General features: G+C 32.5%; 1 protein-coding gene across 2 annotated transcripts in view; it reads right to left on the bottom strand.

Annotated features, from left to right (window-relative positions):
- sorcs1 (sortilin-related VPS10 domain containing receptor 1) overlaps positions 1-14,595 on the bottom strand; it is a 346,560-nt gene that overhangs the window by 93,579 nt on the left and 238,386 nt on the right. For both annotated transcript variants that reach the window (XR_015476922.1, XM_087237652.1), the window contains exon 4: positions 7,815-7,973. Coding sequence is in view for 1 of the 2 variants with exons in the window: in XM_087237652.1 (XP_087093778.1) it covers positions 7,815-7,973 (159 nt within the window). In the remaining variant the exon portion in view is untranslated. The remainder of the gene's footprint in view (positions 1-7,814; positions 7,974-14,595) is intronic.

The following is a 14,595-nucleotide window of genomic DNA, read 5'->3' on the forward strand; positions in this document are numbered from 1 at the left end:
ATCCTATTTTAGATATTTTTTTCGAAATACTAGTATTCAGCTTAAAGTGTCAGTCTTAATTAGGCAAGTTAGGATAATTAGGGACGTCATTGTATAATCAGACTCAGCTTTTCACAATTTTTTTTGTGATTTTTTGCGATAAAAAAAACCCAATGACAATAACACAAATATAAAAAAAAAGCTTCTTTGTTTTGCTCTCTTGTCAGAATTAAAACAGAAATAAACTGTAGGGATTAAGCCAAAGGAAAGTTGTGTGACTCTTATTCCACGATCTTACTTTCTCTTTCTCAGATTTCGCTCCACGGAGCATCTGACATTATGTACCTCACTCAGGACATGTGTTTAGGCTTCCCCTACCGTAATACACCTAAAACATGATTCCTTTATTGATTTGATGTACATCATACATGTAAAGCAAAAGTAATTACAATTCAGTCACGTCCAGTGGCCGTCATCCTTGAACCAATCTCCATCATTGTAAGCTGCTTTTCTGACTGTTCCACTGTTTCGTTTGTTAGATGTTTGCACCCACTTTTTTTTTGCAGTCTGACGTACGTCAAACGGTCAAAACACCCAATTCACGCATTGTTATTCACTTGATTTGTGCCACAGGATGTCTAACCGCATCATTGCATTGAGTTCACATGTAAATCACTTGAGATATATATATATATATATAGTTAAAGTCAGAATTATTAGCCTCCCTTTGAATTTGTTTTTCTTTTTTAAATATTTCCCAAGTGATGTTTAACAGAGCAAGGACATTTTCACAGAATGTCTGATAATATTTTTTCTTCTGAAGAAAGTCTTATTTGTTTTATTTTGGCTAAAATAAAAGCAGTTTTCAAATATTTTAATGCCATTTTTAGGGTCAAAATTATTAGCCCCTTTTGTTGTTGATAGTCTACAGAACAAACCATCCATATACAATAACTTGCCTAAATACCCAAACCTGCCTAGTTAACCTAAATAGCCTAGTTAAGCCTTTAAATGTCACTTTAAGCTGTATAGAAGTGTCTTTAAAAATATCTAGTCAAATATTATGTACTGTCATCATGGCAAAGATCAGTTAAATAAATAAATTAGTTATTAGAAATGAGTTATTAAACTATTTTGTTTAGAAATGTGTTGAAAAAATTTGCTCTCCGTTAAACAGAAACTGTATTAATCTGTATTAATATGTATATATTAAGGGCAGGAAGTGGGGGTTGGGAGTGGGGACTATGAATTTCAGAGTGTTGTTAAGTAGTCAACAATGACATTAATTACCTGACACTAAACTTTTAGTATTCTGGAGGTTTTAAATTGCTGGGGTCAAATTGACCCCAGTGGATAAAAGGTGTAAGCAGAGTTTAGTGTAACAGGAGGGTTAAGAATAACTTTTTCAAATGAAATACAGAATAAAAGAAAATCCTAAAGAACAATTTCACAATTTTTATAACTAATTTATAAAGGATTGTGAGAGTTTATGAGACTGAAGACAGGAGAAATAAATTGTTTGACATACATAGATACACTGTAATGACTTGTAAAGTCCTTGAACCACTGTAAAAAAATGTATGCACCACAATTAGTATTTATTGTAGTGCATTAGGGGACTGGCTTCAACTGACTTCTACAGTAGGGCATGTGAAGTTTTCTACAGTAGGTATCTTAAAGTATAATCAAGTTTCTACTCTAGAACAGAATGTGCATTAAATAACCTAAAACAGTCCCTACACAAGGAGCTAACTAGGTTTCGGAATGGTTCAAATTAAATCTGAAATGACTTTTTCAAACAAAATAGTGAACAAAATAACATCCTAAAATAATAATTTCAAAATTAGTATAATTACCCTGCAAAATTGGCATTTGGTAAAAGAACTAAGACTGAGCTAAAAAATAATCTCTAAATGAGGCATAGAAATGATTCATGTATATGTTTCCCAGAGTGACAAGACGCATTCTATTTATGTGCACAGTGCTTTGGAGGAAATCGTTAATACAAAATGGCTAATACAACATAAATATCACATTAGTATTTACAGCACTTTGGAATGAAATCTGCCATTTGTTAAAGTGTTGAGCAAAAGTTTTCCTGAGGTGTGAAACCCAAAGCAACACATTTTTGCCAGGTTTTTGTGAGACTAAAACAGTGGGGGGTTTGAATGCAGCACTTGTATTTGCATCCACTGGGAACACAATCTCAAATCCAATATAACATCCTGAATGTGGGTGGAAGAACCTAAGACATATTTAGACACAGCTACACCAACAGAACAGATCAAAGTGAGTCAAACTAAAACCAAATTAGACTCAAATCTCATCTGAGCTGGTTCAGACTTCATGCCTGGTCAAGCTGTTTTTCAATTAATGTCCAGCAGATTCTGATTTAAAGAGCTATATGTACACTGTTAACAGATCTTTTGTTTTTAATCACACAGTATTTATGTTAATATGAAGTTTTTTACTGTATTACAGTTTTGCATGTTACAGTATTTTTATGTTGCTTTGTGGGAAATAGACCTTTAGCACCATTAAAACAGTATTTTTGTTTTGCTGAGAATTGAAATACCATTTACCAATATGTACTGTTTTACAGTAAATAGATAAAATAACAATCAATTATAAGTTTTTATTTTTATTTTTTTAATCGTATTACAGGTGAGAAGAATAAAAATACTGTAAATTTTACATTAAGGCTATTCAGTATTATAAATATATATTGCAAGAGAAATGGTACAATAAATAATAATGCAATATTTTTTGGCTGTTCGTTTGATTTAAAGGAAATTGCTGGCATAATGTTCCAGTAAGATACTGTAATTTCTACAGGACATTTTTGATGTGCTATGTTTCACATAAACTAGCATAATTCAGAAACACTTGTTGGCCATTTGGTGAAATGCAAGTAACAATTTATTTATTTATTTATTTATTTATTTATTTATTTATTTATTTATTTATTTATTTATTTATTTATTTATTTATTTATTTATTTATTTATTTATTTATTTATTTATTTATTTGTTTGTTTATTTATTTATTGTTTTATTTATTTGTTTATTTTTTTGTGGTCATTTACCTTTAGTAGATAGGACAGTATTGAGACAGGAAGCAAAGTTGGAGAGAGAGGGGGGTAGGGAAGGGAAATGTCCTCGAACCGGGATTTGAAAAAATATGATTTTTATATTTATGTAGCCTAGAAAATAACATTTTTTTGTAATATTTTAATCCTTCAATTATTTTTTTTTTTACTTTTTTAACGTATTTCTGTACATCCTGTGTGTATTAAGCAGTCTGTATGGAACAGTCTTGTGTAGTTCTTCAAAATAGCAACGCACCTCAACACGCCTCCTTTTTTAGACCAGAACGCCTATGGGCACACATATGAGCACAAATGCATTTGCTATTTAAACAACATGGTGTAAAACGTCAAAACGAATCTTGCGCCTAGCTGAAACTAGCAAACAACAATTGCGTTGCACCGGGTCTACGGTATTGTTTCAGAAGGTTTATTGCAGAGAAACACAAACAGCATGCAGAACTATAAACACATGGCTATGCGCAAGGCATGCGCTGTGAGTCACACTGATCACTCGAGGCAGAAGTATAAATCAGCCTTTATGTCGACTTGTGATGTTGAAAACTGCTAATTTGCACGTATGTTTGACAGTGCTGTAGTCAATAATTACAATTGTTTTACTATACAATGTCGTTATTTTACTATACATGTCAAATGCTACCAATGTCCAATATGCTAGCTAATAAACTAATAATATTGAGCTTAAAATGGTTTTAAACAAATTAAAAACTGCTTTTATTCTAGCTGAAATAAAACAAATAAGACTTTCTCCAGAAGAAAAAAATATATTATAGGAAATACTGTGAAAAATTCCTTGCTCTGTAAAAAAAAATAAAAAATAAAAAATAAAAAAATTGGGAAATAGTTGGAAAAGGGAAAAAAAAGTCAAACACTGTTATTTAAATACATTTTTTAGTTTTACTATGTGATGTCATTGTTTTACTATTAACGTCAACAGCTACTGATTTCCAATATTCTTCAAAATATGTTAGCAAGATGGAAAAAAGGAAACTCATAAAGAATTGTAACCACTTAAAGAAAAGTAAATGCTAAGTATTTTTTAATCATCATCCTTTAACAGATAACAAATGTGTACATATAGATTGTTTAAGATGTGTTTGCAGCAGAGAAAAACACAAAATTTTCATTTCTAAAGCTTTTCATTTGAGCTTGTTTCATCTCTCGTTTGTTTACTGTTATACTAATAATAAATAAATGGAAAAACTTAGCAGATTCAGAAACCTTGCTGATGACATTGTGCTCGCAAAACAGTCAACATGAATGAATTATGCATTTAATTGTCGCAGTAGATTTGGATAGGGTTTAATTACACTGGTGATTGTGTTTTCTTTTTTTGTGTTGTTTGCTTTTACGGCTTCCAACCGCGGCTAGTCATGCACACTGTGCAAACACACAACTATTAGCCCTCAATCGGCTGATAATTCATTTTGATTTGTTCGTTTAATTGTAATTCATTTGCGGTGGCCCTTCTTCAAGGGTGAAGTCCATGTTGATTTGTCGGAACTGAAGTCGATGCTGTTTAACATCATCACTTGATACTTGAAACTATCATGCATTTGAGTGAAAGGTAAATTGTGATTAGTTTTTTGTTTTAACATTGATAAGACAAAACTGCCCTTTTGAATATAAATTACTGAGCAAATGTTTAAGATTTTGATCATCACAAAAGGTCTCTTATGGTCTGCAAGACTGAATTTATTTATTCATATATAATAAAACTTGTGAAAAATCATAATATGTAAAATGCAAATCATTACATCTTTGAGAAATCATCCTTTTAAAATAGTTAAAGAATTATTAGCCCAATTTCTTTTTAACGAAAAGGAAGATTTTCTAAACACATTTCTTAACACATTAGTTTTAATAACTCAGTTCTAATAACTGTTTTATTTTATAGATGCCATGATGACAATATCTCCCTGCTTCGTGTGGGATTCCTCCGGGTGCTAAAGTTTCCCCCACAGCCAAAAGACATGCGGTACAGGTGAATTGGGTAGGCTAAATTGTCCGTAGTGTATGAGTGTGAATGAGTGTGTGTGGATGTTTTCCAGAGATTAGTTGCAGCTGAAAGGACATCCGCTGCGTAAAAACGTGCTGGATAAGTTGGCGGTTCATTCCGCTGTGGCGACCCCGGATTAATAAAGGGACTAAGCCAAAAAAAAAATGAATGAATGAATGATGACAATACATAATATTTAACTAGATATTTTTAAATATACTAGTATTCAGCCTAATGTGACTTTCAAATTTAGTCTTGACTAGGTTAAATACGCTTGTTCTGTAGACAATCAAAAATATAATGCTTAAGGCGACTAATAATATTGACCTTAAAATGGTTTTAAAAATTAAATTAAAAACAGCTTTTATTCTAGCTGAAATAAAACAAATAAGACTTTTTCCAGAGGAAAAAATATTATAGGAAATACTGTGAAAAATTCCTTTTGCAGTTAAACATCATTTGGGGAATATTTAAAAGATTCACAGGCGAGCTAATAATTTTGACTTTAACTGTATGAAATTATATAATAATTGATCAAAAGTGATAAGAAGATTTATAATATTGTAAAAATTTATTTAAATATGCATCACAGTTTTCACAAATAATAAAGTACAAAACAAGTTTTCAGTTTTGACAATGAGAACTAATAAATATGATTGTGCACCAATAACAACTGATCATAACAGATTATTTAACCATCTTATCATGCTATTTATGATGCTAAGTAATGATGCTAAAAACTCTGCTTTGGGTCATAAATTGCATTTTCAAACACATTCACACAGAAAACCATTACATTTGATTTACATTAATATCTAACAAAATAATCACATTTTTTATTAAATGAATGCAGCCTTGGTGAGCAGACAAGATGTCATTCATTCTTTTATTCATTTTCCTTGGGCTTGAGGCTGATCTATACTTCTGGGTTCTGATTTATACTTTTGCACTTCTGTGAGTGATCGATGTGACCCACGGTGCCTGCCTTGCGCGCAGTCTTGCATTTATACTTCTGCGTGCATTTATACTTCTGCGTTGCTCCTGTTGCTCTGCAATAACACTTCCAAAACACTACCTGGCAGTAGGTGTTTATGTTCCTCAGTGTCAAGTTTTATCATTGGTGTTTTTTTCTTCTGAGCGCAACCTTAATGTAGAAATAGCTAAAAGTCGTTCATTACGAGGCAGGAATTAGCAGAAGTGCAACAACATTAATCATAAGGTAAACACAAAACATCAGTTTCCCTCCAAATCTACTTTACAGGACTCTACAATCGAAAACATTAGCTCCAATGGGTCAGCGCGGCTCTCAGCCCCACCCACACTGGTCACACCTACCAAGCTGACCAATCGCAGAGCTTGAGCTATGCAACGCTACGATGTGTAGTTTCATTTTATGAGAGGCGCATGTCCGTGTCGGCGTCAGCCACAGGCTCACAGGCTGCGCCATACACGTGCGCTTGACGCAGAGGTATCTTTATATAGGAGTCTCAAATCTCTATTTCAAAGGTTGCCACAGCAAAATGAACTATTCCAGCATATGTTTGTTTTTTCCTTTTGCAACCAAGTACTGGGAAGCACCCATGCATTGCGCCCAATTTAGTTTCTTTAATTCACCTATAGCACATGTCTTTGGACTGTGGAAGAAACCGGAGGACACCATGCCAAAACCCCAACTGGCCCAGCCAGGACTCAAACCAGCGACCTTATTGCTGTGAGGTGACAGTGCTAACTACTGAGCTACCGTCCGACCCTTCTTTTAAAATTAATACAATTAAAATATAGATTTATGCTCACAATTTATTTTAATGTACAATTGACGCTAATAATAAACCAATAACTAGGACATTTAGCTCAATTAACTACTATTAAGCTGCTTATTAATAGTTAGAAGGTAGCAGTTGTGTTTAGGTATTGATTAGGGCTGTAAAATAAGATCATACTTTATAAGTGCTAATAAACAGTTAATATTCCAATAATAGGCAGGTAATGAGCCAGTAGTAAATGGTGTTGTTATTTGAAAAAATTGTAAATTGTTACTTAAATTAAAGTGTTACCATATTTGTTACCAATCACAAACTTTTTAAAGTTTGGTGTATATTTTTAAGGGGGAAAAAGCCACATCAAAGAGTTGAAATAATTAAATCTGTGCATAAATGAAATCCAAAAGCAAAATGACTCATCAGTTGCATCAGGAAAAGATAAATATATGAACCAAATCTCGACGAGTTAAATGATCTTCTGATATGAATAAATCTGATGCTTAAACAATCTTTCTTTCAGAAGAGTAAAGATTTTCTATTATTTATCAGCTCCAAACCATGAGCTCGAAAGCATATAATTAATGGTAATTCTCAGTGACTGGGGATCCATAAATTGTCTTAATTGCCAACTTTAAGCTCACTGAAATTGTCTCTTTAAGACGTATTTCCCCTCGCATTGATAATTGCCTTCTGAGCACATATTTCAAACCCAAATATACAGTAGATTAGCATCCATTTGCACGCATGCTTTTATTTATTGTAATGCTTTGCTTTGCAGTTTGTGTCTGGAATGCTTTTTATCAAGTATGCAAATACTATAAACTTGTTTTCCTTTTTTTTCGTTTGGCTTTCATGCATTTGGCAATAAAACAGCTTGATAATTAGAGAGCCGCGTGAATGGTGCCTTGCTGAATGCCTCATACCGTAATTACTCATTTTTAGGAATGATTTAGCTGGGATGATTGTGTACCTTCTGCTCGTGGCTATAAGCGAGGATCCAGTCCTCCTGCTCGGGGTGAAACAGCAGGCTGAGGATGTAGAAGTTGAGGCGGTATTTCTGATAGGTGGCTCCTTCGTCTGAGCTGATGAGCAAACTGCTCTCTACCTCTGGATCCGTCAGCAGCATGATCTGAAAAACACAAAAATAGGCTCTTAGATTCCTCACTAGCCACAGAAACCAAAAATAAGAAGTAAATCAAACACTATATATATATATATATATATATATATATATATATATATATATATTTTTTTTTTTTTTTTTTTTTTTTTTTTTTTTTTTTTTGGGTTGGATGATTTGATTGAGCAGAAAAAAAGATGAAACGTCACTTTTTGGTGATTAGAAACAGATTAAATGTACTTAGGTGATTTTATTACATAGCATATTAACTGTAATTGACAGTTTTCATGTTTCAAATGATTATACAGTATAATATTATTAATAGAGGTATCAAAATTAATTGTTTCTTTGGTGCACCGCGATGCAGACGTGGACAATTCGGTATCAGTTCAGTAATAATCATAACCGGTTATTATGTACTGACGTCATTTTTCTCTTATGCGCTATGTCGCCATAGCTTACTATGGCGAGGGAGGTGAGCGCAAGTATTTACAATGCTCCAGCTACTTAAAAACACAGAAACTGTGCACAATTTCACTGCTTGTGTGTTTACTGACACTTACAGCAGAAGCCCCTATTTCACTGCGATCGAGAGAATGAAGGTAAACTCCATTTATCTCTCTCTCTCTCTCTCTCTCTCTCTCTCTCTCTCTCTCTCTCTTTCTCTCTCTCTCTCTCTCTCTCTCTATCTCTATATAAATATATATATACAGTTGAAGTCAGAATTATTAGCCCCCCCCCCCCCCCCCAATTATTAGATTGCTTGTTTATTTTTTACCCCAATTTCTGTTTAACTGGGAGAAGATTTTTTTAAACAAATTTTTAAACACAATAGTTTTAATAACTCATTTCTAATAACTGATTTTTTAAATCTTTGCTATAATGACAGTAAAAAAATATTTTACTAGATATTTTTCAAGACACTTCTATAAAGCTTAAAGTCACATTTAAAGGTTTAACTAGGTTAATAAGGTTAACTAGGCAGGTTATTAGGCAAGTTATTGTATAACAGTAGATTGTTCTGTAGATTAAGAAAAAAAAATAGCTTAAAGGGGCTAATGATTTTGTCCCTAAAAGGGCTTTTTAAAAAAATCAAAAACTGCTTTTATTCTTGCCTAAATAAAACAAAAAAGACTTTTTCTGGAAGAAAACATATTATCAGACATACTGTGAAAATATCCTTGCTCTGTTAAACATCATTTGGAAAATATTTTAAAAAGAAGAAAAATATTCGAAGGGGGCTAATAATTCTGACTTCAACTGTATATATATACATTCAAGTTACCCTTGTGAGCAAAAAACTTAAAAAAACTAGATGGTTTAAAATATTACAATTATATATTTTATTTTAATTTCTTGCATGGCTACTACTAATACAGACTCTATACATCACTTCTAATGAACCTGAAATGTTCCTTCACACATAAATACAAGTCAGTCTTAAAAAAAAAATAAAAAAAAACACTTATCAGTAATGATCAACATCTCATTCTTTTTCACATACAAAACAGGAAGCTCAAAAAATATATAACCTCACAAACGTCAGTCTCAAAAAAAAAAAAAAAAAAAAGGAACAATTATCAACATTGCATCTCAATCTGTGTTTCACATACAAGCTCATAAATTTGATGAACCCACAAACCGTGTTGCTAATTTGCAAGTCTTAATGAACGCTTTTAAAGTTGTGGCAGTGCCGTCACATGCTAAATGTGATATCTTCATTTCCAAACCCTGATTTGCTTGGTCTGATCTCATCATAATCGCGGCGGATCACAAGCACAAATCTCTTTAATGCTGTCAATCTTGTAACACACTCCAATGAGTAATTCATTACTGCACGAGCGTGTGCACTTTAACTCACCCTAAAGCGCAGTCAGACCGTTAAATCTGTAATTTCCCCAGAGCTTTGTGTTTTTCCTATTCTGTTTTAGAGTGCCACCAGTCTTAAGTTTGTGCCAATTTTGAAAAAAAATAAAATAAAATAAATAAATAAGTATAATCAGCCCCGAAATATAATTGAATCGGCGAGGCAGAACAGCTTGGGAACCTTATCATTGACAGAGAGCTGAAGGTGTCAGTGTGTGTCTGAGCTACGTTGTGGAATGCTTTAAGGATCGTGTTTTTCTCTTCCATTGGGTTTGTAATGTTTGAACAGACTGGATCCTAAAAGGATAGTTAAAAATGAAAATATGCTGATTATTTACTAAGCCATAGGCCATCTAAGATGATTTGGCTTTCTGTAGTAGAACATTAAAGATGCAGTATGTAATTTTCACCATCAGAGGGCGCATATTCACCACAAACAAAGGCATAGTTTGATGATGGTGTGACCGAGTGTAGAATTAGGGAGTTTTTCTTTCATTCTTTCTCTTTTGAGAAATGGCTTTTTCAGGCCTTTAGGAGCAGCCCAGAACAGAAATTTATGAATCTGCTTAAAAACAATGAAAATAATCATTGTTTTTGTTTTAAACAACATAACATGCAGTTTTACATATGTTTTTAAAAGTTTAAAAGGAAAACCAAATGATCTGAAAGAGTTTGAAAAAGTTGTTATTCTGCATTGCGAGAAACAGCATTTCTGGCCACCAAACAGCATTTTTTTTTTTTATATATCATTACATTAAATGGGATTCCTACAGAAATTATGTTCCATTGTTACTATTGGTGAAAAAAAAATAATTATTGGCATGATTTAAGTGACAAACAAGTTTCAGATAGCTACTGTTCTCATGTGGAATGATTGGCAAAATATATTATTACACTTTTCTTATGATATAAATAAACAATGTCATATCCAATTTTTTGTCTTCACTGGAGCTTTATTCAAGCTTTATTCCATATTTTAATGAGACTGTTTTATTTAATCTTAAATTGGAAGTATAATAAAAGTTTACAATATTTTAATCAAGTTGCACTTAAATTAAACCAAATATATTTCTGTTGACTAAATCTAGAGTAGATTTATTCAACTAAAACTAAAATGATGAAGAAGACTAAAATATGACTAAAATTAAAATAGAATTATAGTCAAAAGCCTAAGACTAAAACTAAATCTAAATTTTCTGTCAAAACTAACACTGTTACGTTCATGGGTGAACTAAAGTATTCAATGTTTATTATCATTGTAGTATGAAACAAAGTAAGAGTAAAAGCCTTCCAAGTGAATCAAGAATGTTAAAGTAATTGATGCTGAAAAATGAGCACAGAATTGCAAAAAAGTCTCTGGTTCTTCCACTCGTGATTACATTCATTCATTCATTTATTTTCTTGTTGGCTTAGTCCTTTTATTAATCGGGAGTTGCCACAGTGCAATGAACCGCCAACTTATCCAGCATGTTTTTTTTACGCAACGGATGCCCTTCCAGCCCCAACCCATTTCTACGAAACATCCACAAACTCTCATTCACACACACTCATACACAACGGACTATTTAGTCTACCCAATTCACCTTTACCGCATGTCTTTGGACTGTGGAGGAAAACGGAGCACCCGGAGGAAACCCACACAAACGCAGGGAAAACATACAAACTCAACACAGAAACACCAACTGAGCCAAAGATCGAACCAGCGACCCAGCGACCCAGCGACCTTCTTGCTGTGAGGCAACAGCACTACCTACTGCGCCACTGCTTCGCCCACCTTATGATCCCATGGAAAAGACGAAACACTGTTCTTAATGCATATTTTAGTTATTTTCTTTAATTTAAAGGGTATTTTGAAGTTTTAAACAATGTTAGGGGAAAAGCAATTAAAAATTGTAATATTTATTTATTTATTTATTATTCCAATTGATGTAAATGGCTGTTTTTCAGGATATCAAAAACAATTAGAAACACTCAAGTGTAAGTAAATGGTCAGGAGACATTCCTTTCTAGGTGAACTGTCTTTAACTCTTCCCACTGCTATTTGGACACAAGCTTTTGATTATATTATCAAATCAATAGCCCTCCCGCTGATGTAATATGGAGCAATGCTACTTACTCAAGAACCGACCTGCATGCTCCGCAGATAAAAACATTAGTGTCCACTTCAGAATCAGTTTCCATTTGAAATGCGTTCTTGACACAGCTCTCCAGGGCAATAGCATTATTAAGTAGAGCAGGGCAGCACAGCTCGCCGGCCCATTCGTCAAACAGGACATGCTAATGCTAACCATATCAGCTGGAACCCGGAATTCATCAATCATCACTGCCAACCCAAACAACATGGCCCAGATGCCAACCAATCACTGCTGGTGTTTGGGTTGCTCCATTGGTGAAGGTAAGTAAGAAAATATACTGGGCCAATCAAAATCACACGGAAATGCCCTAGCAACCATCCACAACACCTTAGCAACCTCATAGCAACACCCTAGACACTACCAACAACACCATAACAAGTGCCTAAAAACAGTAAACAGAACAATAGACTACATAAACATCACTTTAGCAACCAGTCAGAACACCCTCGCAACTCCCTGCTTTAACTAATGTTGAGAAGTGACTTTTATGTCAAATTAGAAATTGTATGTTAAATTAGTAGAATCTGTACTAGGAACTAACTAACTAACTAACTAACTAACTAACTAACTAACTAACTAACTAACTAACTAACTAACTAACATAGTAGCAAAACCCTACAGACTGCCTAAAAACAGCAAAACAACATTATAGGAACCAAAAATAACCTCTAAGCAACCACCAAGAACATCCTAGCAACTGCACTTGTTAACTGTAACTAGTGTTAAGATTTTGAAAGTGAATCTTAGGTTGTTTTAGTCAATATTTACAGTAATCCACTGTGGAATTTTGCATATCTAATCTAATCATAACAATGAATTAACTAACTGACTAACTAACTAACAGACCAAGTGGCTAACTAACTCAGTTAGCTCCAGTCCACAGTATTTACAGTGCTGGCAGGTGAAAGCAGTCCACAGTGAAGAATATAAATAAATAAATAAATAAATATATATATATATATATATATATATATATATATATATATATATATATATATATATATATATATATATATATATATATATATATATATATATATATATATATATATTTTTTTTTTTTTTTTTTTTTTTTTTTTTTTTTTTTTGCTCGAGGTACTGCAGCTTCTTTGCCACTATAATTGTATTTTTTACATTTTTTTGCTATTAATATATTGGAGAGATTCTATATACAAATGAAAATCTATAATAGCAACCTTTAAAAAGGGTTTAGTGTTATTTAATCTGCATTTATGAACATGAAATTTACCAAACAAAATCAAAAGATTCAATATAAAAGCCACGGATAAATTGTTTAAAACAAAATAAAAAAATAACATCTTTGGGGGTCAAATTACAACTAAAACCTGATTTTGTGTGTGTGTGTGTGTGTGTTTCAACATAAACTAGTGTATAGAATTTGAAAGTGACTATTATGCTGTTTTAAGAGGTGTTTACTGTTGAATTTTCCATATTAGTACAATTTATACTAGAAACTAACTAACTAACTAACTAACTAACTAACTAACTAACTAACATATCAACATAGCATAGCAAACACAGATTGCCTAAAATAGCAAAACAACAATATATATATATATATATATATATATATATATATATATATATATATATATATATATATATATATATATATATATATATATATATATATATATATATATATATAAAAACTACCTCTTAGCAACCATCCAGAACACCCGATCAACTGCCAACATGTTAACTGTAACAAGTGTTAAGATTTTGTAAGTGAATCTTAGGTTGTTTTAGTCAATATTTACAGTGATCTGCTGTGGAATTTTGCATATCTAATACAATCAGTACAAGGAACTAACTGACTGAAGTATTGACTGATTGACTAGAATCTCATTATTCTATTGATTGATTGATTGACATTTCACAATGAGAAAAAACCTGACTGAGAACTGAGAATTAACTTTTTGTTACTAGGTCAACACTGTTTTGTGAAATTTTTAAGCAAAAGAAGAAGGATAAATGATAATCTGACAGTGATTCAAACTGTAGAGCTCCAAAAAGCACTTAAAAGTGTTGTAAAAGTTTCCATATGACTCATATCTTATATTCTTCTGAAGCTTATATTTTGCTGAGCAGATTTAAATGTTAGAAGTTGTTCACTGAAAGTCTCATAGGGGGTCCAGTCTCACACTGTGACAACACGAGAAACATAAATAGATCATCACATCTGGAACATAGTTTGCTAATATGAATAATACTGCCATATGAATCAAGCAGTTTTGATTTTCTCAGTTGGATTTTTTATAGCCAGTGGCGTCAAATATATTTCTGCAGTCACTAATTTAATTTTAAATGCTGATGATAAAATAATTGTTTTTATGAGAAAGTGACAGTTATGATTTATTAAAAATAAATTAGAAAGAAAAATGAGCACAGATGTGTTCTGTGGAGACACAGAAATGTAATGTAATGTAATGGCTTACATTTTTAAAACAATATTGGCACATTCATCATTATTTCAGGAATTCAAAAGTGTGTGTTTGATGAAGAAATATTGATGAGATTCATTCATTAATGTGGATTCATATGGATGGTTGCATGGATGGATGGATAGCTTGTTGGTTGGTTGGTTGGTTGGTTGGTTGGTTGGTTGG

Source organism: Danio rerio, chromosome 1, assembly GCF_052040795.2.
Source record: "Danio rerio strain M-AB ecotype USA chromosome 1, GRCz13ab, whole genome shotgun sequence".
In the NCBI taxonomy this organism is placed as follows: domain Eukaryota; kingdom Metazoa; phylum Chordata; class Actinopteri; order Cypriniformes; family Danionidae; genus Danio; species Danio rerio.